This window comes from Arachis stenosperma, chromosome 5, assembly GCF_014773155.1.
Source record: "Arachis stenosperma cultivar V10309 chromosome 5, arast.V10309.gnm1.PFL2, whole genome shotgun sequence".
In the NCBI taxonomy this organism is placed as follows: Eukaryota; Viridiplantae; Streptophyta; class Magnoliopsida; order Fabales; family Fabaceae; genus Arachis; species Arachis stenosperma.
The window spans coordinates 448,388-476,359 of NC_080381.1; the positions used below are offsets into that span (position 1 = coordinate 448,388).

The following is a 27,972-nucleotide window of genomic DNA, read 5'->3' on the forward strand; positions in this document are numbered from 1 at the left end:
AATTATAAAAAATATATATAATATATATTAATTAAAATCAACGGTTAAAATAACTGGTGCACCGATACTCCCGGGTGCACTTGAAATGTTTCCTATAGAATATATGAATTATCAATGGCAATACCGCAATAGTTTTAGTCACTGTTAAGCACCCTTATGAGTCATGACTTCATTGTTTATATAATCCAAATGCATTTTTAATCAATTTCTGATCTTGTAATAGAGCTAACAGTTGTCCACTTCACTTCAGTTCAGATCATATATACGTTTGGTTTATCACTTTATTGTTAGCAGTGTCGGTGAAGATGGTACCCTTGAATTTGTACCCTATTTTCTTTCATTTATAATTTCTCTTTGTAATATATGATGTTTCGTGTCTATCCAAGCAAAATTGCATTATAGTAAAATAATGTAATGTATGTAAAAATTAACAAGGGATTTTTTTTTGTTTTTTGGGTTCTGCTTAATGTATTTTGTCTTCAACTTTTCATTCCCAAATTCTTCCTAGTTATAATATTGTAAGTTGATTGATGATTTTCACATCCCACGTTGATGCTTAGTATGTAAGTTAATATACACTTTACACAATAGCAATACTTTATTTTGTACCTCTTTTAATTAATTTGGTGGATCACTTTATTAAGACAATCTTATCTCTTAAACCAAAAAAGTCTCTAAAATTTAATTATTTCTGTCTAAGAATAAGCCAATCAAAATCTTTAGCATCAATGTTTGACTTTTCATTACAAAGTTTGCAATAATTTACATTGGATTGGGACCTATTAAGGTCTCACCTTTCAATTCAACCCATAATTAAATTTGTAGTCTTCTACAAAATCAATTAAACCAACTAGTTAGCTACACTCACTCATTGATTTAGCATTTTAACATATAAATATAAATTATATTTTTATTTTGTCTAAAGTTTCGAATATCAAATGCATCTATGTATAATAAGTAAAGCAAAATTTATTTTATAATTCTCAAATTGTTCAACCCAAATAGAAAACTTAAAATTTTAAGAAATAAAAGTGCATTCAACTAAAAATAAAAATGGTCTCATCTCCTTTTCAAAAAAAAAAAAAGAAGGAATGAAAAAAAAATTAGTTAAATTGAAGAAGAACAATGGAAGCAGTGACCCTCCATTTGAAGATAGTTTTCTACTTTTCTTCTTCCATCAACAACGGCCATAGAAGAAGGACTAATTGGTAATTTCACCACTCAAATCACTCTCCCTCCTACCTTCAACAGTCACTATCAATTGCCAACAAAACCACATTGCTTTTCCACACTCTCACTGTTAACTCTGTTGCTTCCATTGTCTCTTTCTCTATCTCTTTGTCTTTGCTTCTTGTAAAAATCTAATCTTTCTTCTTCTTGCTATATTGGGCCGAGCTTTGTTCAGCTCCTCACTGCCATTTCTGAATGGACACTGGGTTTAACGCAGAACCAGTGGAAAGGGGTGAAGCTCTGAGGAAGAGATATGGTGGTGGTGGTGGAGGAGGAGGAAGAGGAGGAGCAGCACCTCCCGTTTCAGGCAGAGTGGACCCATTTGTGCCAAGGAGTGAGCACAGTCCAAGAGAGTTGAGATCATGGGCAAAGAGAACAGGTTTTGTTTCTGATTACTCGAATGAAGTAGGGTCCACCAGTGCAAGTGAAAAGTTTGAACCTTTGGAAAGGAACAACCTTCACCAGGGGTCTTCTCCTAAGATAGAGATAGATCCAATACTTGGGAGGTTGAGAAACAACAGAGGGAATGAGATCCAACCAGCTTCACATGGAGTAGCCACTACTACTAGGACTGAGAATGTTAATGGTAATAGTAATGGTGATGGTAATGGGGTAGCATTAGGGATTGGAAGGAGGGGAAATGAGAATGAACCTGTTTTAGCTATGGCTCCTGATGGTGAGAGGAAGGTTGGTTTGAGAGGGAATGGTAATGCTAATGCCAATGGGATGGTGAATAGGGATGGCAATGGTCATGGAACTTCTGTGGTTGCACCTGTGCCGGAGCAGAAGGAGGAGGAGGACGTGGAGGGTGATGTAGCACAAGGAGATTTCAAGGTGAATCTTTATCCTGAAGGGGAGGAGCCTGTTGATGGTGGAGGGTGGCCCGGACCGGAAGAATTGAAGTGCAGGCTCACAGAAAATCCTGGTTTTGGTTGGTCTTGTGTTTATCCTTTTTATTTATATCAGTTGTAAATTATGTTTTTTACGTGCTTTGCTTGGTTCATGGTATACTGTCAATTTTTTAGCTAAATGCCTAAATTGTTTTAACTAATTACTGTCTCCTATGAGCTGAATGCATATACCATTTTGCTGTATTTAAATCTTTGCATCCTTAATTGCAGTATATCTCTTCTATTATGGCCTGCAACACTATCTATCATTGGCTGGCTCACTTGTATTAATCCCTATAGTTATGGTACCTGCCATGGGTGGAACAGATGTAAGTATATGCCATAATTTACTTAGGATACAAATTACACTATAGCAAAATTGATAGCTTATCTTATTGTATTGATTCATTTTTATATTGATGTATGATAACAGAAGGATACTGCTACTGTAATTTCGACAATGCTGTTTCTTTCTGGAATAACGACCATACTGCATTCATACTTTGGTACTCGTCTGCCTTTGGTTCAAGGAAGTTCATTTGTGTATTTAGCACCGGCTTTGGTTATTGCTAATGCTCAAGAATATCGGAATCTTACAGAGCATGTAAGTTCATTGGCAGACAGGAAATGTTACTTCATTGTTTTTCAAGCTACTGCCTGCATTTTGAAATGCAATGAAGTTTAAAAACTAGTGCGTACTTGAATTACCAGCCTAAATTTCTCATTTCTCGTTTTCCGTTTCTTCTTTTTATCTATGGTTGCTGTCAAATTTTTGGCAATAAAATGCTTACCTTGATTACCATTTGTTTACAAATTTTGGCTTCTATTTGGACATATTCTCTGTTTGCATGTTAAAACCTGCTTATTTAATTGCAGAAATTTAAGCACATAATGAGGGAACTCCAAGGAGCTATAATAATTGGTTCGATGTTCCAGTCTCTCCTGGGATTTAGTGGTTTAATGTCTCTTCTACTCAGGTAACAAGAAGTTGCATGTAATATCTTGTGTTTACATATCTTCTTTCTTGGGATCAAATAGATAGAAATTTGTATATTTTGTTTCTCTGCTCTTTGTGACCTTGCTAAATATTTCATTGACATGCATGCATTAACAAAAGTATAAAACATAAACTTACATTGGTCGATGAAGTCACCATAAAAGCAATCTTTTATCAAATGTAAGCTAACCTCAATTTCTTGCAGGTTAATCAACCCAATAGTTGTTGCCCCAACTGTTGCCGCCGTAGGCTTAGCTTTCTTCAGCTATGGTTTTCCACAAGCTGGCACTTGTATAGAAATTAGCATTCCACTCATAGCACTGGTTCTGATATTCACTCTGGTGAGTCATGTACCATGCATATAAAAAGCAATCATTCTTAAAGTTACACGGAGACAACACAACCGTTATTCTAAGGCTTCCCTTCATGGAATTTTGGACTTATTTGAAGTAATTTTAATTGTGTCCAGAAACTGATATTATTTCTTTATGTCTTATTTGAAGTATCTGCGTGGAATATCTATCTTTGGGCGCCACTTGTTTCGAATTTATGCTGTAAGTATTTTACCGAACTTTTATTTTATTCTGTTTAACCAAGTTGTTGACTGTGGCAATCATTTTCTTTCATGTATGCTCACTCTACCTAGTTTATAAGCCCCTCTAATGAGTCTAGATAGTAGTCATTTTGAGACAATGGAGCATGAATATATACAAGAATTTTGTTGTTATGCCACTTCGGATATAAACACATGAAATAATGCTAAAATTAGTGATCTGGTGGTTACTTTGTATCTCAGATCCTTTCTAACCTTTAACAGTCTTACAACCATTGTGATGGAGAAAAAGAATATTACTCAACAACTCAAGCATAAATTACTTTGGTCAATATTGGTAGAGTCAATTTCTTTTGAAAGATAATCTTGAAGATTCTGATTACTCGATATTTGTTATTTATCTATGATTATATATGTAATTAAGCATAGAATATAGCTAAGTTAAAGAAGAAAAGAGGTCTAGGAGTAGAGAAATAACAAGAGTTTGTGTAGTTTTCAAATTTTATGTAATAGTTCAGAGTGCTTTTTTCCTTTTGTGAACATAATTTTAGTTTTTAATGTTTGCAGGTTCCTCTTAGTGCAATAATAATATGGATATATGCATCCTTTTTAACAGCTGGAGGAGCATACAATTATAAAGGATGTGATCCCAACATACCAAGTTCCAATATTCTGTTGGATGCTTGTAGAAAGCATGCATATACGATGAAGCATTGCAGGACCGATGTCTCCAATGCATTGTCAACCGCAGCATGGGTCAGAATTCCTTACCCTTTACAATGGGGTGTCCCTATTTTCAGTTTTAGGACTTGCATAATCATGATCATAGTGTCACTCGTTGCTACTGTGGATTCGGTAAGGATATTGTTTTAAGGATCAATTGTGAACAGGTGATGAAACATTGAAACTACAATTTTAACTTTGTAAATGGTTATTCATTTTGCAGGTTGGGACATATCGTACTACGTCTCTGCAAGTTAATTTAAGGTCTCCAACACCAGGAGTCGTGAGCCGAGGAATTGCATTGGAGGGTTTCTGTAGTATATTGGCTGGTATTTGGGGTTCAGGTACTGGATCAACAACTTTGACAGAAAATATGCACACAATTGATATAACAAAGGTGGGGAATCGAAGAGTAGTCGAACTTGGAGCAGCTTTCTTGATCCTGTTTTCATTTATGGGTAAGAAACAAAGTTGGTGACAAATCCATAATGTCAAAATTCTTAACACTTGATTATAAACAAGTTATTCTCTTATATTTTTTGCTACATGTCTGAGGTGGATTTTATGATGTGGCAATTTAAATTTCGGTGCACTTGAATTAGTTCTCATAATATGGCTGCTAAACATCATACCTGAAATACCCCTTTCATTCTATATTGATAAGTCATTTTGATTTTTCTGGTACACTTATAAATAAATTTATCTGGTTAGAAAATTGCAACGAGATGAATGTAACAAAAATGCTAAAATGACTCATCAATATGAAATAAAAGGGTATGTCTAAAAGTATGTAGTGGCAGAACAAGGAACATCGATGCTTATTTATTTCTAAAGACAGATACATGCATACTTTTATTGGATCAAAGTTTGATTCCAGCCATATTAAGCGAAAATTTAGATACCTTACCACCTGAATCGACATTTCGGATACTTTCTATATACAGGTTGATTATTGTCATTGCATTGACCGAATTAAGTGCTTCCTTTCATTTCTTTGTAGGAAAAGTTGGTGCCCTTCTTGCTTCCATTCCACTGGCCTTGGCTGCTTCTATACTGTGTTTCATGTGGGCTCTTACTGTGGCATTAGGCCTGTCGACATTGCAGTATTGTCAATCAACGAGCTTCAGGAACACAGCAATAGTTGGTGTCTCATTGTTCCTTGGCATGTCCATTCCATCTTATTTTCAACAATACCAACCTGAATCTATCTTGATCCTTCCCAGTTATTTGGTTCCCTACGCAGCTGCATCGAATGGACTGTTCCATTCAGGCTTTAAACAAGTAAGTAGTCACTCACTTGGGCTGCATTGAAGGAAAGGACAATATATTTAGTGTCGATTTAGTTTGTAATTGTTAATGGTTTTATTAATAGGAACATGTCATTTTCTTTCAGCTTGATTTTGCAATCAATGCTCTTATGTCCATGAACATGGTGGTTACCATGTTGGTAGCATTCATACTGGACAACACTGTACCAGGCAGCCAACAAGAACGAGGGGTGTACGTGTGGTCGCGAGCCGAAGACTTCACAGCTGATCCCTCGCTGCCATCCGAGTATTCACTGCCTAAGAAATTTGCATGGTGTTGCTGCGGATTAAAGTGTTTGGGAGTCTAATTCTTGGTAACATTTCCTTCTGAAAAATGGTCAGTATGTCTATTAAGTTTTGTTCTCTTATACTGTTATACATGGATATGTAATATAGCTTGAAACATTATAGTTATTGTTGTAAAATGGCATAGCTGGACTTAGGCATTCATAATTTTTTATTACAAATATTTCTTTTATTTTTGTAGTTTGGCATTTGATATTTAGACTTGTGGGAAGAAAAATGTAGAGTGATTTACATTGACTTTCTATGTAAGGTTAGACAATACTATATACATTATACAGGAACCTTTCATTTGTAAAAATATATATTAATTTTGTCCAATGAACATTATTGGATTAACCGTAAAGAATTTGGTATTGTTGCTAATTTAAAACTGCAGATGATGTATTATTCTTGGTATGCCAATCTTCAATTAAGGAGCGAAGGCTGTGATTAGGGGTGAGGAATGTGTGTTTAAGCCTTAAGTTTGTCATTGGTGACGTGTCATGTCCTGTTTGCAACCAGTGTTGTATTGCTTCAAGCTCGTATGAAAAGCCATCTGCCGCCACGTGTGGATTCTTCATTACATCCTGAAGTATAGGGCAAAGATAAACACTCGGTACAGCACTTGACCAATCTCTATCTGCACCACTTCCACTTCTTATTACCCTTCGCCCTTCTCTTGCTGCTATCTCATCACCCTTTCTTCTAATCTCTCTCAGCTCCTCCATCACCATTCCAATACTCAACTCTCCCCTCGACATGCACCTCATCCCTAGGCCCGCAATCTCTTTAGCTAGATCCAACGGCCATGCTCCGGCCGTCTCATCAAGAACCCCAACAAATGCTTCTCTATCCGTCTCTACTATCATCGCCTCCTCAACAAGCCCGGCCCAATTTCTTCCTGTTAGAAGGTGTAGCAAAAACACCCCCAAGGCCCGGATATCTGACTCAACGCTACACTCCTCGTCGTGGCACTCATCAAGCCCAAAGCCCGTGATCTTGGCTACATAGTTCCGGTCTAGGAGGACGTTGGATGGGGTCAAGTGACAATGGATAGCGGGCCTTGGTTTAACTGAGTTTAGAAAGCTTAGGCCCGAGCAAACTTCTGTAGCTATTCGTATTCTATCATGCCACTTTAAAGCCCGGTTTCTTCTCCTAGAAAATAGTATGTCTCGTAAGCTTCCGTTGTGCATGTATTCCAATACTACGCATTTGGGCTCGGAGCAAAAGCCCACCATAGCAATCAGATGAGGCTGCCTAATATCACCAAGAATTCTCACCTAAAAAAATGCAGGAGAAATTATATTAATACGGTTAAAATTAGTTATTAAAGTCAATTATTATTCATTAATATAAAATATATATTAAAAATAAATAAATTATATGTATTTTTATACACAAATAAAAAATTTAGATTTTCTAAAGTTTGAATTTTACTTTTTAAAAAAGTAAAATAGACCAAAAATAAATATAATTCAAACTTTTTAGAAAAACTAAATCCTAAATACATATATTTATAGTTGATGAATACCTTAGCTTGGAAATCTTGGAGGGACAAAGAAGAAGCAAGCATCTTGATGGCAACGGTGGAATGAGGCATGCGTCCTTTATACACATGGCTCCAATCTCCACCGGACTTGAACCTCAACCTGTCGGAAAAGTTGTCCGTGGCCAGGCGCAGCTCCTCCTCGGAGTACTCCCTGAAAGCACACGCAGCCGCCTCCTCTTGGCTCATGAGCCTTGCGGCCATTCCAATTGCGTCCTTCTGTTTGCAGAACTCGATCCTTCTGTTGAGCACGTCCCTCTGTCTCCTCAGCTCCTCTATCTCCCTCACCATCTCCGCTCTCTCCGCAATCGCTTTCTCCAGCTGCCTCTCCGCACGTGACTTGGCCATCTTGGACACGTGCACCCTCTTTGAGAGCTCGGAATGGAGCTCTGATAGTGACTTTAGCCTCCTCTTCCTCTCTTCTACGTCTATTCGAATCTCCTGCGTTTGTTCTTTTTCTTCCTCTACTTCCTTCTTAATTTCTTCCCTTGCATCCACTTCTTCCTTTATTCTTGATTCAACTTCTTCAGCCTAATCATATATGTATAATTGTTTTTTTTAATATTCGTTTAAAATATAGACGCTGATTTTAGTATATAAATAATATTTTTGTAAATAAATAAATATGGCATGATATTGCTTTAGAATATTAGCATTACCCTACTATTGCATAAACATATTGCCCATTCTGCTTTTGTGCGCCTCTCTATTTGATCCTTAGCTTCTTTCCTCTTCATTTGGATGGTCATTTGAGCTTCATTCAATTTATTTTGTAGGATCTCAATTTTTTCTGTAGCACTCTGAGTGGGTAGCAAAGTTATTAGGCCAATATTTTTGCATTAAAAAAAATGGAAAAAAAAAAGGAGAGGCAATATTTTCCATAAACAAATGGGCCGGGCCATGTGAAGCAAGTAAAGCAGGAAGAGAACAAAAGCATATACAACATCCAAACATAAAAATAAAAAAAAGTTGTGTTAGATAATCAGTAACTTTCTTAAACAACATAAATAACCACTAATCAAATTAAAATATGCTATATCTCTAAATTATCTATTTAAATTTTAATATTAGAATAATCATTTATATACCTAATAAAATGAACATTCAATATATCTATTATTTACATTGTTTAATATTTTTATTGTCTGATCGACCTATATTTTCCCAGTAAAAAACAGTACATGAGTGCGCCATAAAGTCTCAAATGTTTAATTATTGAAGAGCCTTTTGGGTCCCAAAGGATGCATGAAAAGCTAAGCAAGGTTGTATTAAGAATTTAAGATATAACATTGAGATTTGAAAAATAGACTACAGTTGACATTTCATGTAACCCATACATTACTTTACAGTTTTAAAATAACAAACGGAAATGTTCCCATCAATATTTAATATATAAAATAATAATTAGATTCAAACTGAAAGATTTTTAGTAAGAAAAATGACCACTGGAATGACATGACTTGTAGACTTTCTTTTCAATATTCATTCTTATTTATTTATAACTTAATATTTGTTTCTCTGTTATTAGATAGAATATACATCTCATTTAAAAAAAATTACACGCGTTATCCAATAATAAATGAATATGTATCCATCAACCTGATAAGATCAAAACAAACACAAATAATATATATTTTATGAGAGTAATTTTTAATTTATGGATAAATCCTTCACTTAATTTATACTTAAACACATGAACATATATTTCTACCTTCACCAGATATAAAGATAAAAAATACTGAACAGTGAAAAAAAAAAAACACCAATAATAATCCCACAACTCCACAATAAGAAACAAGGCAAAACACAACAAATCAGATAAAATATTTAGCAATTGATGATGAAGGACCACATATTTTTTGAAAGAAAAAGATAAAAATGTCAAATTGATTGATTACCGTATTAGAAGAAGAATTGTTCTGTTCAATAATGACGCCTGTCTCAATTGGACCAATCTGTGATGAACCATCATTTTCTTGCACACAGCTTCTCTCATCCAAATTGGAGTATGACATCAACAATTCTTGATAGTAATTATCAATTTCTCGAAGATAAAATTCCCATTGGTTCTGGGTAACTGCTGATGACTCAAGATTTTTTGAAGTTGATGCATTTGATTTGTTATTATTATCGTTGAACATTATTTTCTCAAGCCAATCTTTGAAGGTTACCTTGTCTTTTAACCTTGCAACCGTGACACCATTTTCATCCTCCATGATTTTCTCTTCATTGTTTGATCTTAGGAACACTTGTTCTCCACCACAAACTATGAACAATTCACAGAATGATGGTTTGTGCTGGTGAACATAGAACAATCCACTTATGGCACTTCTTGATTTCCTAAACCACAAAGAAAATTCAAAATATTAAGAACAAATCTAATGGATTTAATTTTATCTAACTTGTATTAAATTTGACCCAAACACTAATAAAAATATTGGCATAATAATAATAATATTAAATTCTTATTTTATTTTATTTTTTTATAAAAAAATTGCATGCCATTTAATAAAAAATAAGCATAACAAATTTTGCTTCTAAAAAAAGATAAAATAATAAATAAAAATAAAATAATAACTTAATAAATAATAATAATAAATAAATTAATTAATAAATTATAACTAGTTTGAAGTTGAAGTAAAAATCCTATTAGAGAGAGAGAGAGAGAGAGAGAGAGAGAGAATATTTAATGGAAAATAAAAAAAATTGGAAATGATTAAATGAAAGATTACAAGGAGGGCTTCATGAATGAAAAGCCAATGACCAATTTGGTAATTCCAAGGCTAAAGATCAAATCTAGGATGCGCTTTTGGATAGGTTCATCAACTTTCTCAACTTGAAGAATTTCTGCCGGCACCTAAAAATATATTTAAAAAAAATATTAGAAAATTTGAGAGCAATTGAGTTATGTTTATGTATTCAATAATTCAAGTACTATTTTTTTTTTCCACACACAAACCTTGGCTTTATCACAATAAGCAATATACTTGGAAAAGAGCTTCTTGATTTTATCTTCTTCATACTTCTTTAGAACTTCAAGCTTCTCTTCATTCACAGATCTTGCTGGAAGTTTCCCAACTGCAAATTAAACAGAATCATCACAAAATTTAAGAGAATCCCACTTGAAATTCAATCCTAATAAAGAAAAGAAAAGAAAAAAAATTCAAGGAAAAAAGCTCAAAATAACTTACATGGTGTAGAAACATAATCATTGGAGAAGTTGTGAGCAACATGGAGAATAACAATAGAAATTGGATGAGAATTATTATTGTTCCAATTCTTGAGAACCCAATTCAAAACCTTGAATCCATCTTGCACATCAATTCCAACACCAACATAGACTTTTTCCCTCTGAATTTCATCCATTTGTTGATTGTAATTACCAACTTAATCAAGAAGAAGAAGAAGAAAAGAAGTTGCAGCTAACAACTTAACCCAACATGCTACTAATTAATTAAGCTAAGATTCTAGACTCTAATAACATATGACTATGTTAATATTTGAGTATGAAAGTATGCATATGAGTGTAAAGGAAAACAAAGAAAAGGGTTGGCATATACATCATCAATTTCGAAGCTAAGATTTCATTTGTTATGAAATTTTCTTTGGTTTAAAACTCATATATATTACATTAATGCTTAGTTTTTTATATATAAGGAATTTTCCAAGGGAAGAGATGAAGGAGACGGCCAACTTTGGACTTTTGTATATGGCATGTAATGTTTGGAAATTTTAATTAATTAATTAATTTGGTGGGTCCCTTTATCAATTATCATCATCTCTGCCATTTGTATATTTCATCAGTCATCATTTCCATGGCTTTTGACAAGAATCTACTTTTGTTTTCCTCTCTGTTTTGGATTATAAACTTAAAGTTGCAGTGTGAACTTACTAGCTCCATATTTAAGACTTTATTGATTACCATTTGATTATTTTGTTGTCTAATCTAATTCATATTACTATTACTATATATCACTTAAATAGCGGGTTAATTGCTATTCTAGAGAGAAAACACCTAGAGACAATAACTTTTTTTTTCTGTCTCCTTTTTTTTTTTAAAACAAAGATAAAAATATATTAATTGAAGAAAGAATTAGTACGAAATGACAACTTGAACTTATATTGTAAGGAAAATGCTAGTGGTACAATATTAATCAGTCTTTAATCAGATTTAAATAATATTTAATTATTTTTTTATTGAAACATGTCTCTATTTTGTAGATATATATCTATAAATGAATTTAATTTAAATTTTAAAATCCACTCACTTTATATCATAGTTAGTTATTGTGGCTTTACTTTTTTCTACGTAACGTAACAAATAAAGTTTTTTATTCCTTATTCTACGGGACATTCACACGGCATTAGTGAATCCAAAACCAAAAAGGTACCTTCCTGCTGAATTTTCTCTCTCGTCTTCATTGGTGAAGACGTATCATCACCTTCTAGCTGAAACACTCTCTCATTTATGTAATTTGTTAAAAAATATCATATTCAACATTTTTAATTATATTTAAAAATAAACATAAAAACTTTATTCTTATTTAATTGGAACAAAGTTGATCTTATTTAATTTTATTAATAGAGTTGTTACAAATAAAGTACTTTGTACGTAAGTAATTTGAACAAAGAAGCAAAAAAAATCTGGAGTTTAAGAGGGAAGATGTAGATGATATGGTCATAAAAATTCTGTTGTTATTTTTCAATTATAACACATCTGATAGTATGATATTTTATTCAAAATATTTTTAAAATACATCCAAAATTATAAGAATGCACTATAAATATTTTATCAACACATCCAAAATTCATATAAAAAACTTATATATTTACATAAGAACATAATGAACAACATAAACACATCCAAAATTAAGTATTGATACATTTAAATTAGATTAACATTATAACTCTAAAAAAACACAGACACTTTCAATATTATACATAAATTTAAAAAAAAAACTTTTTATTAAGTGAAAAAAGAAAGATAACATATCTTCACGAATGAACTCAACCAAATTTTTTTAGAATTTTGCAAGCAGAATTACCAAATTTTGAATTCTAAATAATTTGATTTTTGGTTGTGTATTTAAATTGTAATATATTAATAATTAAATATATTAAATTTAAAACAGAAATTTAAAATTGAAATTGAAATTTTAAATTTTAGTTTTATTTATTTTGTATTTTAAATGTGTATTTAATTTAAAAAAGACATTAAATCTATTTAAAATTTTTAGATGTATTTGTTTTATTTTTTTTTTAAATTATTATAATAAAAGGCTGAATATTATACAACTTTTAAAGGATACTTAGTTGAACTCATATTGTAATTGTAGTATACAAGTAGAACGAGATTTAGAAGGAAAAAAAAAACTCAGGTAATTAGCTTTGGTCTGATTTAAAAAATATATATATAACATTAAGTAAAATTAACCAAAAATGTAAAGTTAAAAGTGTTATTTGAGGACTATTAAATTGATAAAAAATATATTTTTTAATTAAAAAAGATTTTTTTTATTTTTTAATTTGTTTAACAAATTTTTAATAGTATAAATAAAAATATTAAAAAAATAAAAAGATTTTGAGAAATTATAATTTATATATTTTTTTAAAAAAGTCTTTTTTTTTCTTAAAAATTAGATTTTTTAACATAATAAATGAACACAAAAATATTTTTATCTTAATTTATCCAAATATAATTGATAAATAAAAAAATCTTTTTACATGTGATATAAACATTACACAAGATCAACTCAAAAGTGTCTAAATTACCACAAAAATAAAAATGATTAACAATCCATTTATACTTGTATTTGGAGATACGATTCAAGATGCAGAAATATCATTTTGTAAAGACGAAATATGAGTTATAGTTCAAATGGCATAGTCTTCTCATACTTAATTAAGAGGTTGTGGGTTCGGGTCTCAAATCTTTGGTAAAAAAAAAAACGAAATATCATTCATAAATATTATACTTATTTTATTTACTTAAAAATTAAAAAATAGAAAGCGAAAATATGAGATTAATACACTTACGTGTCTTACGTGCCTAATGAAAGTACAATTTTTGTTTTAAGGGTCTAAATGCACTTATGTTTTTTTGGGTGCTTGTTACCAATGAAACAAGCTCAATCGTAGAGCCCCATTTTTATAAAAGGGCTCTCTCTCTCTCTTTTTTTTTTTACAATAAAATACAGGAGTGTCAAAACGGGTCGAATCGGTTGTTCTTGGGTCAACCTGCTGAACCCACCAAAAGAGTGAGTCAAGTTAGAATTTAGAGTGGGTCAAATTCAAAAAATTCGCCAAATTTGCGGACTTTTGTAAGTTGGGTGGAGCGGCTCGTGCAACCAAAAGTTATTTTATCATTTTTTTTAAATACAAAAATAATTTTAAAATGTAATTTTTATTTTTTTGTTATTAATTTTATTTATTTTATTTTTTATATTATATATATACTTAAATTATGTGAATTATTTTTTAAAATAAAGATGCTTCTATTGACAGGTATTATTTTAAATAATTCTATTAAAATTAAAAATTTAAAAGAGAATAGTAAAAAAATTATATAATAATTTAATTATTTTTTATTTTTATTTAAATTTTTTATTATTTTATATCAATTTCAGTTAATTTTATTAATTTTTTATTAAAATTTTGTTTGAGCGAACTAATCCGCCAATTTACTAATCTGCTATAAAATAAAATGGGCTAATATTTTAAATTCATTTCATTTGGTGGCAGGACATTAATAAAATGAGGCGAAACGAGACGACTATTTATTTTATCACCTCTAATTAAATTGTAAACCTAGATTAATTTAATATAATATTTTTATTTCGTTGATAATTTGTTTTCTAATTTGACCTTTAATAAAAGTGACACATTGACAAAAAAATTAAATAAATAAATGAAAACAATATATTTCGTTGACATTTGATTTATTAAAAATATTTAGTATTAGAGAAATAAAAAAAATCTCGGATTATATTTTAGGATTTAGGTAAAAGATAATTGTTAAGATTATCTATGTAAAAAATTATATTAAAAAATAATTTTTCAAAATTTTAATGTATTTATTATTGGATCTTTTTATTTTTATAAATTAAATAAATGTAATAATTACTAAAATAAATAATTTTAAAATATTTACCGAAATAAATTTTTCTTTTATTTCGTTTACAGTATAAATGAGATAAGAGAGGAGTATGCGATAACGATATCAATAATCCAAACTTTTGGCATGCAATTAGTATAAAAAAAAGGTTGGTAGAAGAGATTAAAAAAGATATGTTTGATCAATTTTAGTCCATTTTAAATAACAGGGATTAACACGTTTACTTGAAAACGATTAAACTGACTATTATTAATACGGTTATTTCTTTTCTAACTACCCACTATTTAAAAATTTTAAATATACGTAATTTATTTAGTGACCCAATTAATGTATGTCACTACTCTATTAGTATATAATTTAAAATCTTTTTTACTTAAATTATATTTCAAATTTTTATGTACTCCATACGTACTCCTGTACAAAATACAAAAAAAGCGAGTGAATATAAAAAAAAAAATAAATGTGTTGCCCACTATTAATAATAAATAATTACAAATATATTTTCAGTACACTATTAATAATGAATAGTTATAAATATACTTTTAACTCTAAATTTCATATGAATTATTTTCCGTTGCTCCATTAATACAGATAATGACATACAATTTTCATAAATTTCTTTTTGAAGCAACTCATATGCAGATAATGACATACAATCTTTATAAGTTTTTTCTTCATCAGAATGTCTATTTCTCAAAAATGCTAGACGGTATGTCTTCCCATTTTAGTGCAATATTCATATCATTAAGATCACTTAAAGCCTTCCTCTGGAATTTGGAGGTACTGTAATTATAAGTATAATGACATCTTGAAAAAAAAAATCAATTTTCTCCTTATCATCTACGTAAGCACATTATTTGGATTGAAATTCAACAGATTGACACTATTCCTTCTCTACTTAGTGGTATTACTCCGATCTTTTGCAAAAAAAAAGTCCATCCAGATTGTATGTTACTATCGGCATCAATGGAACAACTGGAAGCAACTTATATGAAATTTAAATTTAAAAATATATTTATAATTATCCATTATCAATAGTAGGCAGCACATTTATTTTCTTCCATATTTATTCATTTTTTTTATTTTTTTACAGAAATACATATAGAGTACATAAAAATTTTAAAATATAATTTAAATAAAAAAATTCATATTATATACCAACAGAGCAGTGACCTACATTAATTGGGTCATTAAATAAATCACGTATATTTAAATTATATTTTAAATTTTTAAATAGTATATAGTTAAAAAAGATGTAACTGTATTAATAATGGGCAGTTCAATGGTCTCCAAGTAAAGGTATTAATCCATATCATTTAAAATAGACTAAAATTGATCAAACATATCCATTTTAATCTCTTTTACCAACTTTTTTATGTACTAATTGCATGTCAAAAATTTAAATTATTGATATTATTAATATTTTTTATTATTTTTAATTTTTTTATAAAAAAAATACATAGATCTCATTTATACTGTAAACGAGATATTTACAGTGTTAACGAAATAAACACTTGTAGCATACCCCCTCTCTCTTATCGGTGTAAACGAGATACATGTAAAATTATCTCGTTTAGAAAGGTATTTATTTTGATAAATATTTTTAAAATTATTTATCGTAGTAATCATTATATTATTTAATTTATAAAAATAAAAAATCCATTTATTATCTAAAATTCTCTAATATGGCTAAGAATAAATGTTGTTTTTTTAAAAAAAAAAAAACAACAACAACAACCCTTCGGAAGAATTGAGCTGAATGTTGTTGGGCTAGAACTGGGCTTTATTTTTCTCATGACATATTGTTGGGCTTGAACTGGGCTTTTTTCTTTAATTTGTTGTTGTCTTTGTGGAAAAACAAAGCTGAGAGCAAAAAAGACAACAGAGACTATCAATTTGTTGATCCGAAAACTAATATTGACTTGGGAACTACTCTAAAAGTTCGAAGATCCATGACAAAAAAAAGTATGAAAAAAGCAAAGGTGTATACATAGATGATAGAGTAGATTTGAAATAACAAATACCAAAAAAAAAAAAGATTTGAAATAACATAATTTTGCTTTCGGTCAATTAAACATTCTTACTATTATAAGAGGAGTGTCACTATCCTAGGAGACATCGTCCTAATAAGAACAAGAAAACGAGGCCCAAATCTTCATAGGAGTAAACCATGGAAATACTTCACGTGAGGATATAGCTATTGACCCAAATAAAAGTTAATAGTGTCAAAAGGATATGAGATTACTCATTTTTTTACTGGTTGAATGTTAGTCAAATTTTAATAAAAATGCTAGTATGGTAGACTTTTTCTTTGCGAATTGCTAGTGTTCATTAGTAATTACCTATCTAGATTGATTTTTTAGAGGATGATATTTATAAGAGAGTAAGAGACTTCAAATATCAAGTATTTATAGTGGTTGTCCAATAAATATAAGGATTTTAAAAAAAATATCATACTTAAGTTGGGTGTTCCACCTAATATTTATTATGAATTTAAAAAAGAATTTGTACTAGACTTTTTTTAAAAAATTTGGTGGAATACGATTTGGTTTGATTTTTTTTTTTTTTTTTGGTCAAGTGGATTGGACAGCCCCCAATCCTAGGCATTAACCCCATGTTTTACACACCCACACAACACACTCACACACACTATATGGGTACTATGGGTTCTTGCAACAATCTAGCCTCAGCTGGGATTTGAACCCGGGTGCAGCTTGATGAGAGGCGTAGAAATCCTCCATCTGTGCCAAGCCTCAGCTGCACGATTTGGTTTGATGAGTATCTTGTGGTTTAATTATGGGTTAAGGAAGTACATTTGGGCCAATAAGAATGTGACATTTTGTTGTCTTTGATTTTGGTAAGAAAATTTAGATAAATTTAACAGCAGTTAACCTATTTAGCAAGTGCTTAGGAGGTAATAAATACAAAATTTGTGGAATATATATAAATTATTGGTGACATACTTTATTATTCTAAACAAGTATATATAATTCTCACCTACCATTTTCATTCTATTATGTGAATGATTTCATTTCTATTATTTATAAAACTCAAACACAACCATATAGCTTTTTCTTTAATTACTATAATGTTAATGTTGATGTTGATGTTGATGTTGATGTGGTGTTTCCTTACCTCCGTTTTGGGCTACTGAGATTGTTTAATTATTTTAATGGCGGTGTCGAGTAAGCAACAACTGTTTATACTTAAATCGGTTATGATACCAAATTATATCATACTAAATTACAAATAATATATACCACTACTTGCTTCTCTCTTTCTGGTTAAAATAACCTTTCATTTCACGTTGCACTTCAACCCATCTCACGTGCCCTGTGGGTCCCACTTCCAAATTTCATTTCATATCATGCCCTTACCCTAAAAATTAACTGCCGGCTTCTATTTTTTAAATGGGTGGAAATTTATGTACCGTTAATTTTATGTGAAGTTGATAAGTGAGATTCGTTTAATAATTTGATAGGTTTAATTAAAGATAAAAATTTAGATGAAGTCGACTTCACATAAAGTTAATACCGGAGAGTCACTAAATAAAAATTTAGTCAAATTAATCAAATCATCTAACAGTTTTTAGATATCAATTTTATGTAAAATCGACTTCACCAGAATTTTCACTTTAATTAAATTATCATCTAATCATTTTCAGTTATTAATTTTATATAAAATTGACTCCATTTGAATTTTTGTTTAACTATTATCTTGTTTCAAATTTGATTAAAATGCTATGCTTACAAAAAAAAAAGTTAGTCATTAAATTAATTATTATATATTTATATATAAATAGATATTATTTAATTTATTTTTAATATATATTTTATAATTTTAATGATTGATTTTTAATATATATTTATAAGACGGTGAGTATGTAATAAATTTCATAATCAAAGTTGTTTTATCTGATAAAAAGTAATTGGTGGAGTTAAAAATTTGACGTATTTTCAACATTTAAATTCTATTACCACATAAAATTTTTTGTTTAATTAAAAAAGAAATATTTACTCTTAAGTTGGTACATCGACATTAATTTAAGAAGGAGTAGTATTGAAAAAGGAGATTAAATTAAGAGGGAACAGAAGAGATTAAATAAAGAGAAAGTTGAATATTTAAGAGATGATTATGTTAGAGTAATGTCGGGAGAAGAGGGAATGCACGTGCGTAGCCGAAATCATCGTTGAATGAAAAAGTGAAGGGATGCGGTGCACGTGGTTTAGTGGTCAATGGTCAAAAGAGAGGTTAGCTTGGCCTTAATTAAGCTTTGGCAGAAAAAGAAGATGAGAACGATGATTAGGATAATACTATACACTATCTTTACATATATATTATATAATTATTATATCAATAGGATCCTTTGGTCCCAGTCCCAATCTCCCTAACTCAAACTTCATCATTATCACCGTGTACATACCCTTTAATCATCACACCCTTATACTTAATCATACGGGCTTGCATTGGCTACTTTTCAATAATTAAAATTAAAATCATGCTAGCAATATATATATGTATGTGTGTGAAAATACAGTTATATAAAAATAAGGGTTTCAATATTTAAATTAAAAGAAAGTATTCGTTGTAGTTAAACTCATGCATATTTTTTTTTCCTGAAAAAGCAACTATTTTAGTTTGATTTTTAATTTGCTTTAATTTTTTTTGTTCCACACTACTTTTGTTTTTAAAGAAGTCTAACTTATGCATGGTTATTATCCAAACAAAATATCACATTTTATATAATTTTATAATGGCGATACATATATATAAGGTGAATTTTAGAATGCTCATGTCTATAGTCATATTTTTTTATTTTGATAAAAAAAAATTTTAGTAAAATTTTTAAAAAAATATTGCTAAATAATAAAAAATATTATTTTAATTTTAGCAATATTTGCTAAAATATTATGGTCATCATAATATAGACATATTAGAATCACTCTAGATAGATATAGAGAGATATTTTTTTTTCCTCCCTCTAATTTTGCTTTTTTTTTTTAATTTTGTATTATTCTATCTCTTGAGTCTTGAACATGGTAAAGTTTTTAGTGGCAAGGATTAATTTGGAAAGCTTGCATTGCGTATTAGTTTTGGGTGGGGATTGGTTTGAAGTAGTCGTGTACTTGTTGAACTTGAAAGCATGCCTTCTAAAGTATAAAACAAAACAAAAGAGAGAAAGGAAACAATTGGTTAGCATTTTTATATTTGATCTTTTTACATGAAAAAATGAAAAAGGAAAAAGAAACTGATAGATATGATAGATTAGATACGAACTAAAGAAGATAGTAGTAGTATAGTACAACAAAAAAATATAGAAAAATGGAATTGATCGTGGCATAAAACACAGACCCACGTTTCGATTTCAATATTTTAATTTTAGGATGGTACACATTTAATGATTTAAGTATCAAAATTGTGGAGCAGAGTAGCAGATTGCACATTCCTTTTGTCTGGGGGCACCACGTGTGGTGTCACATGCCATTTTGATTATTGAAATCATAAAAATTATTCAAGACAATAAGAACAAGCTAAGCAAAGTAGTTTTAATTTATTCATTCATCATCATTCCTCATCACTTCTCATTTTTGCAACTTGCAACGTTTGCTAGCTATTTGTGTTTAATTTGCTGCCTCAAGAGAATCAAAAAGCTATGGTTAGTTGGTTATTAGAATCGATTACTCAATGTCATCATCCCATGCAAGTTGTGTCATTAATTTAACAATATTCTCTCCAAGAAATAAAGTTTTAATTTGGTCTTGTTAAGTTTTTGTCTGGAGAGACTTGAAGGATATTATTATTCGATCATTCATGCATGGAACATAGCTGAAAGAAGAAATTAAAAAAAAAAACAGAGGCTTCTTTTTGGGGTCTATAAAATTGATATTCATTTGCATTATTGCATATATAATCGATTTTTTATTCATAAGAAATAATGCATAGGTTGTTATAAAATGTTGAAAAATATTTTTTTAATTTTGATTAATTTATGGAATTGTTAACAAATATATCAAAATTGATTTTTCAATCAAGAGAGTTTTGGTTGAAAAATCAATAAAACAAAAACACACTCTGTATTATTTATCATTGTATATCTCAAGATTAAGATCAAAATAAAAGTTCCTTTTATACCATTTCAAAGTTCATGATTTGTTTGGAATTGAAGGTATGAATAAGGAAAAAAACCAGCCTACATGCTAAACAAATATGTCACTCGTGGGGCAAATAAAATATAGAACGAAACTTAATTACAATAGTAACAACATGACAAGCATAATTGGCGCTAATTAATTATTGATACACTACACGACAAAGTTCTAGTCAAACTTTGGTATGATTATAACTTTATAATATTATACCTTTTTTTAACCACCTCAATAACAACTCCTGTATAAATACTTAAATTTTAAGTTTTTTTTTTTAAAAAGTAGTAACAATAGATTGAAATAACTTCTTATACTTTTGTTCACAACATGGAAAGAATAGGATTTGACTACAAATGTCTTTTTAAAAAAATGACAGAAAATTAAATATTCAATTTAATTTAAAAGATGAAATACTCTTTTAGCTAAAGATGTTTTCTAAGAAGTTAAAATGATAAAAAAATTGATACATTAAATTCAACTATTAGAGTAATTAAATTACATATTTTTCTAATGTCTAAGTTTTATTACCACAATTTAAACTTTAATATATTTTATTACCGTCATATAAATTTTTAACATCATATTTTTAAGAGATTCTCTTCCTCAAATACAGTACTAATGCTAAGGTAAAATAATAAACATTTGCTGGTACATAAAAATAAAATTACACCAATGTATAATTTAAATCACAAATGATTGAGTACATTTTCAAAATTTTTTAGACATTGTATTGCAACTCTTTCTTTCACAACAGTACTTTAAAAGAAATAAGTTGCAGTTAGCAAAAAATAATGAATTACACAATATAAAAAGTTTATATATATATATATATATATATATATATATATATATATATATATAATTGATTTATGATTAGGGATAGAAATGAAATTTCGAATCAACACCAAAAATAGGTAAGACAAGCAATGCATGAAATAGTACTCATCCCAATATTATATTTCTGCAAGCATGATATAATACCACAGATACTAGGTGTTCTATGACAGAACGCAACTACAACAAACCGCCTCATAGACTATAAATCTCATATTCATCTATATATATATATATCAAAGTATCCTATGACAGAACGCAACCACAACAAACCGCCTCATGGACTATAAATCTCATACTCATCATTATATATATTTCAACGTCGTATATAGGATTTTGAATATTTTATTTTATATTATAAATTTAATTTTAACATGTTATTAATGTAAACAAAATAAATTTGAATTATATTATTATTATATTTCAATAAAATATCAATGACTCTTTAAAATGGAAATAATTTTTTTTATGTTTATAAAATAATTTTTTTAAAAAATAAGTTATCTTGATAATAAATTTAAAGTTCAAGATAAATAAGTGAATATTATATTTTTATTGAAAAAATCTTAGAAAAAAATTAAAATATCTTAAATTAAATATTTACTGAATAAAAAAATAAAAGTCTACCAAGAGAAAAAACTAAATACCCATTATTAGATGATGATAATGAGATGGGTGACAATTTAATATATATAATACGAAATGAATTCAAATAACTAATGCTATTAATATGTGATGGTACAATATGTATATTTGGTTTAATAATAATAACAATAGAAATAGTTTGCGAGGTATTACACAGAAGATACAACAAATAACCCCAAAAATATTATGTGTTTGGGTGCATGTATGCTATTAATTGATGTACGTGTGTATAGAATGTTTTCTTTCTCATCTTTTAGAGACAGAAAGGATAGAGAAATATACTCAGACACAGATATATATTCTATATATTCTTAAATATAAAGTTAAATTCTTGTATATTCTTTACGTCCATCTCATCAAAATTGTCAAGTGCATTGAATAAAAGCCAAATAATGTCATATACAGCAAATGTAGATATATATAGCTGATGATGTAAATAGATTTTAGTATGATACTTATTAACTTGTAATTATTTTGTCCGTACATTGTATAGAATTTTAATTGTCTTTCCTCTGTATTGCCCTAACTTTTTAGTTTTTCATCATGAACAATACTAGTTATTATGTACAATATTAGTAATTACCTATAATTATATATATACTTGTATAAATTTACTATTTGAAATGTAATTTTCATAAAATAATAGCTATTAATAAAATACGATGTAAAAATTCAAGTATAATTATAATTATAATTTATCATATAAACTTAGCAAATGACTTATGATTAGGAATAGAAATGAAATCTGGAATCTAAAATCAGAAATAAATAAGACAAGCAATGCATGGAGTAGTACTCATCTCAATTTTATATTTCTGCAAGCATGACATACATAATACCACAGATAAAGCAGAGTTACATACTAGGTGTCCCATGACAGAACGCAACCACAACAAACCGCCTCATAAACTCTAAATCCCATATTTATCCTTATATATATCAACGTCGTAGATAGAATTTTGTATATTTTATTTTATAAATTTAAATTTAACATATTATTAATATAAAAAAACAAATTTAAATTATATTATTATTATATCTCAATAAAATATCAATGGCTCTTTAAAATGAAAATAATTCTTTTTTTATGTTTATAAAATATTTTTTTTTAAAATAAGTTATCATGAAAATAAATTTATAGTTTAAGATAGACAAGTGAATATTATATTTTTATTAAAAAAATTTTAGAAGAAAATTAAAATATCTTAAATTAAATATTTACCGAATAAAAAAATAAAAGTCTACCAAAAGAAAAACTAAATACCCATTATTAGATGATGATGATGAGATGGGTGACAATTTAATATATATAACACTAAATGAATTCAAATAACTAATGCTATTAATATTAATATGTGATGGTACAATATATATTAGTTGGTTTAATAATAATAACAATAGAATTAATTTGCAAGGTGTTACATTGAATAGAAGTGAAGATAATAATAAATCACCCCAGAAAATACTATGTGTTTGCATGCATGTATGATATTAATTGATGTACGTGTGTGTGCAGAATGTTTTCTTTCTCATCTTGTAGAGACAGAAAAGATAGAAAAATATACTCAAACAAAGGTATATATTCTATATATTCTTAAATATAGAATTAAATTCTTGTATATTCTTTGCGTCCATCTCATCAAAATTGTCAAGTACATTGAATAAAAGCTAGATAATATCATATATATGCAACATATGTGAATATATATAGCTAATGATGTAAGTAGATTTCAGTATGATACTTATTAACTTATAATTATTTTGTCCTTACATTATATAAAATTTTCATTATCTTTCCTCTACATTGTCCTAATTTTTTAGTTTTCCATAATGTACAACTAACACTAGTTATTACATACAATACTAGTAATTACGTACAATTACATATATATCTGTACAAATTTACTATTTGAAATTTAATTTTCATAAAATAATAGCTAGTAATAAAATACGATGGAAAAATTCAAGTATAATTACAATCATAATTTGTCATATAATCTTAGCAAATAACTTATGATTAGGAATAGAAATGAAATTTCGAATCTAAAATCAGAAATAAGTAATATAAGCAATGCATGGAGTATTCGTCCCAAATTTATATTTCTGCAAGCATGACATAATACCACAGATGTCATAATAGAACGCAACCACATACAAGTCCACAACAAACCGCCTCATGGACTATAAATTTCATATTTTTGTTGGTGACTCTATAAATTTCATATTTATCCTTGTATATCAACGTTGTAGATAGGATTTTGTATATTTTATTTTATAAATTTAATTTTAACATATTATTAATATAAAAAAAACAAATTTAAATTATATTATTATTATATCTCAATAAAATATCAATGACTCTTTAAAATGAAAATAATACTTTTTTTTATGTTTATAAAATAATTTTTTTAAAATAAGTTATCATGAGAATAAATTTATAGTTTAAGATAGACAAGTGAATATTATATTTTTATTAAAAAAAATTACAAGAAAATTAAAATATCTTAAATTAAATATTTATCGAATAAAAGAATAAAAGTCTAAAAAAAACTAAATACCCATTATTAGATGATGATGATGATGAGATGGGTTACAATTTAATATATATAATACTAAATGAATTCAAATAACTAATGCTATTAACATGTGATGGTACAATATGTATTATTTGGTTTAATAATAATAACAATAGAATTAATTTGTGAGGTGTTACACTGAAGATATAATAAATCATTCTAGAAAATATTACGTGTCTGCATGCATGTATGATATTAATTGATATACATATGTGTAGAATGTTTTCTTTCTCATCTTGTAGAGATAGAAAGGACAGAAAAATATACTCAAACACAGATATATATTCTATATATTATTGAATATAGAGTTAAATTTTTGTATATTCTTATGTCCATTTCATCAAAGTTGTCAAGTGTATTGAATAAAAACCAGATAATGTCATATATATACAGCATATGTGGATATATATATAGCTGATGATGTAAATAAATTTTAGTATGATACCTATTAACTTGTAATTATTTTGTCCGTACATTATATAGAATTTTAATTGTCTTTTCCCTGTATTGCCCTAATTTTTTAAGTTTTCATCATGTACAACTAATACTAGTTATTACGTACAATAATAGTAATTACGTACAATTACATATATACATCTATAAATCTACTATTTGAAATTTAATTTCTATAAAATAATAGCTAGTAATAAAATATGATGGAAAAATTTAAGTATAATTATAATCATAATTTGTCATATAATCTTAGCAAATGATTTATGATTAGGGATAAAAATGAAATCTCGGATCTAACACAAAAAAAATAGGTAAGACAAACAATGTATGAAGTAGTACTCGTTTCAATTTTATATTTCTGTCAAGCATGACATAATACTGCAGATAAAATAGTTACATACTAGGTGTCTCGTAACAGAACCGCTTCATGGACTATAAATCTCATATTCATCCTTTTAATTTTATATTTCTGTCAAGCATGACATAATACTGCAGATAAAATAGTTACATACTAGGTGTCTCGTAACAGAACCGTCTCATGGACTATAAATCCCATATTCATCCTTTTATATATATATATCAACGTCATAAATAGAATTTTGTATATTTTATTTTATATTATAAATTTAATTTTAGTATATTATTGATGTAAAAAAAATAAATTTAAATTATATTATTATTATATTTCAATAAAATATCAATGACTCTTTAAAATGGAAATAATTCTCTTTTTATGATTATAAAATATTTTTTTTTTAAAATAAGTTATTATGAGAATAAATTTAAAGTTAAAGATAGACAAGCGAATAATTTTTATTAAAAAAATCTTAGAAAGAAATTAAAATATCTTAAATTAAATATTTATTAAATAAAAAAATAAAAGTCTACCAAGAGAAAAAACTAAATACTCACTATTAGATGATGATGAGATGGGTGACAATTTAATATATATAATACTAAATGAATTCAAATAACTAATGCTATTAATATGTGATGGTATAATATGTATATTTGGTTTAATAATAATAACAATAGAATTAATTTGTGAGGTGTTACATTGAAGATATAACGAATTACCTCAGAAAATACTACGTGTCTGCGTGCATGTTTGGTATTAATTGATGTATGTGTGTGCAGAATGTTTTTTTTCATCTTGTGGAGAAAAAAAGGACAGAAAAATATACTCAAACACAGATATATATTCTATATATTATTAAATATAGAGTTAAATTTTTGTATATTCTTTATGTCCATCTCATCAAAGTTGTTAAGTACATTGAATAAAAGCCAGATAATATCATATATATGCAGTAAATGTGGATATATATAGCTAATGATGTAAGTAAATTTCAGTATGATACCTATTAACTTGTAATTATTTTGTCCATACATTATATAGAGTTTTAATTGTCTTTCCTCTGCATTGCCCTAACTTTTTTGTTTTTCATCATGAACAATACTAGTTATTATGTAATTACGTACAATTACATATATATCTGTATAAATTTACTATTTGAAATTTAATTTTCATAAAATAATAGCTAGTAATAAAATACAATGGGAAAATTCAAGTATAATTTTAATTATAATTTATCATATAATCTTAGCAAATGACTTATGATTAGGAATAGAAATGAAATCTCAAATTTAAAATCAGAAATAGGTAAAATAAGCAATGCATGAAGTAGTACTCGTCCCAATTTTATATTTCTGACATAATACCACAGATAAAGCAGTTACATACTAGATGTTCATGACAGAACGCAACCACAACAAACTACTTCATGGACTATAAATCCTATATTTATCCTTATATATATTAACGTCGTAGATAGGATTTTGTATATTTTATTTTATACATTTAATTTTAATATATTATTAATAAAAAAAACAAATTTAAATTATATTATTATTATATCTCAATAAAATATCAATGACTCTTTGAAAAGGGAATAATTCCTTTTTTATGTTTATAAAATAATTTTTTTAAAATAAGTTATCATGAGAATAAATTTATAGTTTAAGATAGACAAGTGAATATTATATTTTTATTAAAAAAATCTTAAAAGAAAATTAAAATATCTTAATTAAATATTTATCGAATAAAAAAATAAAAGTCTACCAAAAAAAACTAAATACCCATTATTAGATGATGATGATAAGATGGGTGACAATTTAATATATATAATACTAAATGAATTAAAATAACTAATGCTATTAATATGTGATGGTACAATATGTATATTTGGTTTAATAATAATAACAATAGAATTAGTTTGCGAGGTGTTACACTGAAGATATAATAAATCACCCGAAATACTATGTGCCTGCGTGCGTGTATGTATAGTATTAATTGATATACGTGTGTGTAGAATGTTTTCTTTTTCATCTTATGGAGATAGAAAAGACAGAGAAGTATATTTAGACATAGATATATATTCTATATATTCTTAAATATACAGTTAAATTCTTGTATATTCTTTGCGTCTATCTCACCAACTTTATCAAGTGCATTGAATAAAAGCCAGATAATGTCATATGCAGCATATATAGATATATATAGCCGATGATGTAAGTAAATTTTAGTATAATACCTATTAACTTATAATTATTTTGTCCGTATATTATATAGAATTTTAATTGTCTTTTTTCTGCATTGTCCTAACTTTTAAG

At 28.0% G+C, this 27,972-nt stretch overlaps 2 protein-coding genes across 2 annotated transcripts; one reads left to right on the plus strand and one right to left on the minus strand.

The window, feature by feature from the left end:
• The first annotated feature begins 1,216 nt into the window (after positions 1-1,216).
• LOC130979608 (nucleobase-ascorbate transporter 11-like) lies at positions 1,217-6,025 on the plus strand. The gene is made up of 10 exons (XM_057903081.1): positions 1,217-2,161; positions 2,352-2,449; positions 2,554-2,724; positions 2,997-3,097; positions 3,323-3,458; positions 3,621-3,671; positions 4,238-4,525; positions 4,617-4,851; positions 5,394-5,674; positions 5,787-6,025. The coding sequence occupies exons 1-10, from the start codon at positions 1,426-1,428 to the stop codon at positions 6,006-6,008; spliced, it is 2,319 nt and encodes a 772-aa protein (XP_057759064.1). The 5' UTR covers positions 1,217-1,425; the 3' UTR covers positions 6,009-6,025.
• Positions 6,026-6,365: 340 nt separating this feature from the next.
• Positions 6,366-11,136, minus strand: LOC130979607 (putative U-box domain-containing protein 50). Its single transcript, XM_057903080.1, has 7 exons — positions 10,723-11,136; positions 10,491-10,609; positions 10,264-10,388; positions 9,430-9,871; positions 8,191-8,331; positions 7,517-8,062; positions 6,366-7,265 (listed from the first exon to the last, which is right to left on the minus strand). Exons 1-7 carry the CDS (start codon positions 10,895-10,897, stop codon positions 6,366-6,368), a joined length of 2,448 nt encoding a protein of 815 aa, XP_057759063.1. The 5' UTR covers positions 10,898-11,136.
• Positions 11,137-27,972: the final 16,836 nt, after the last annotated feature.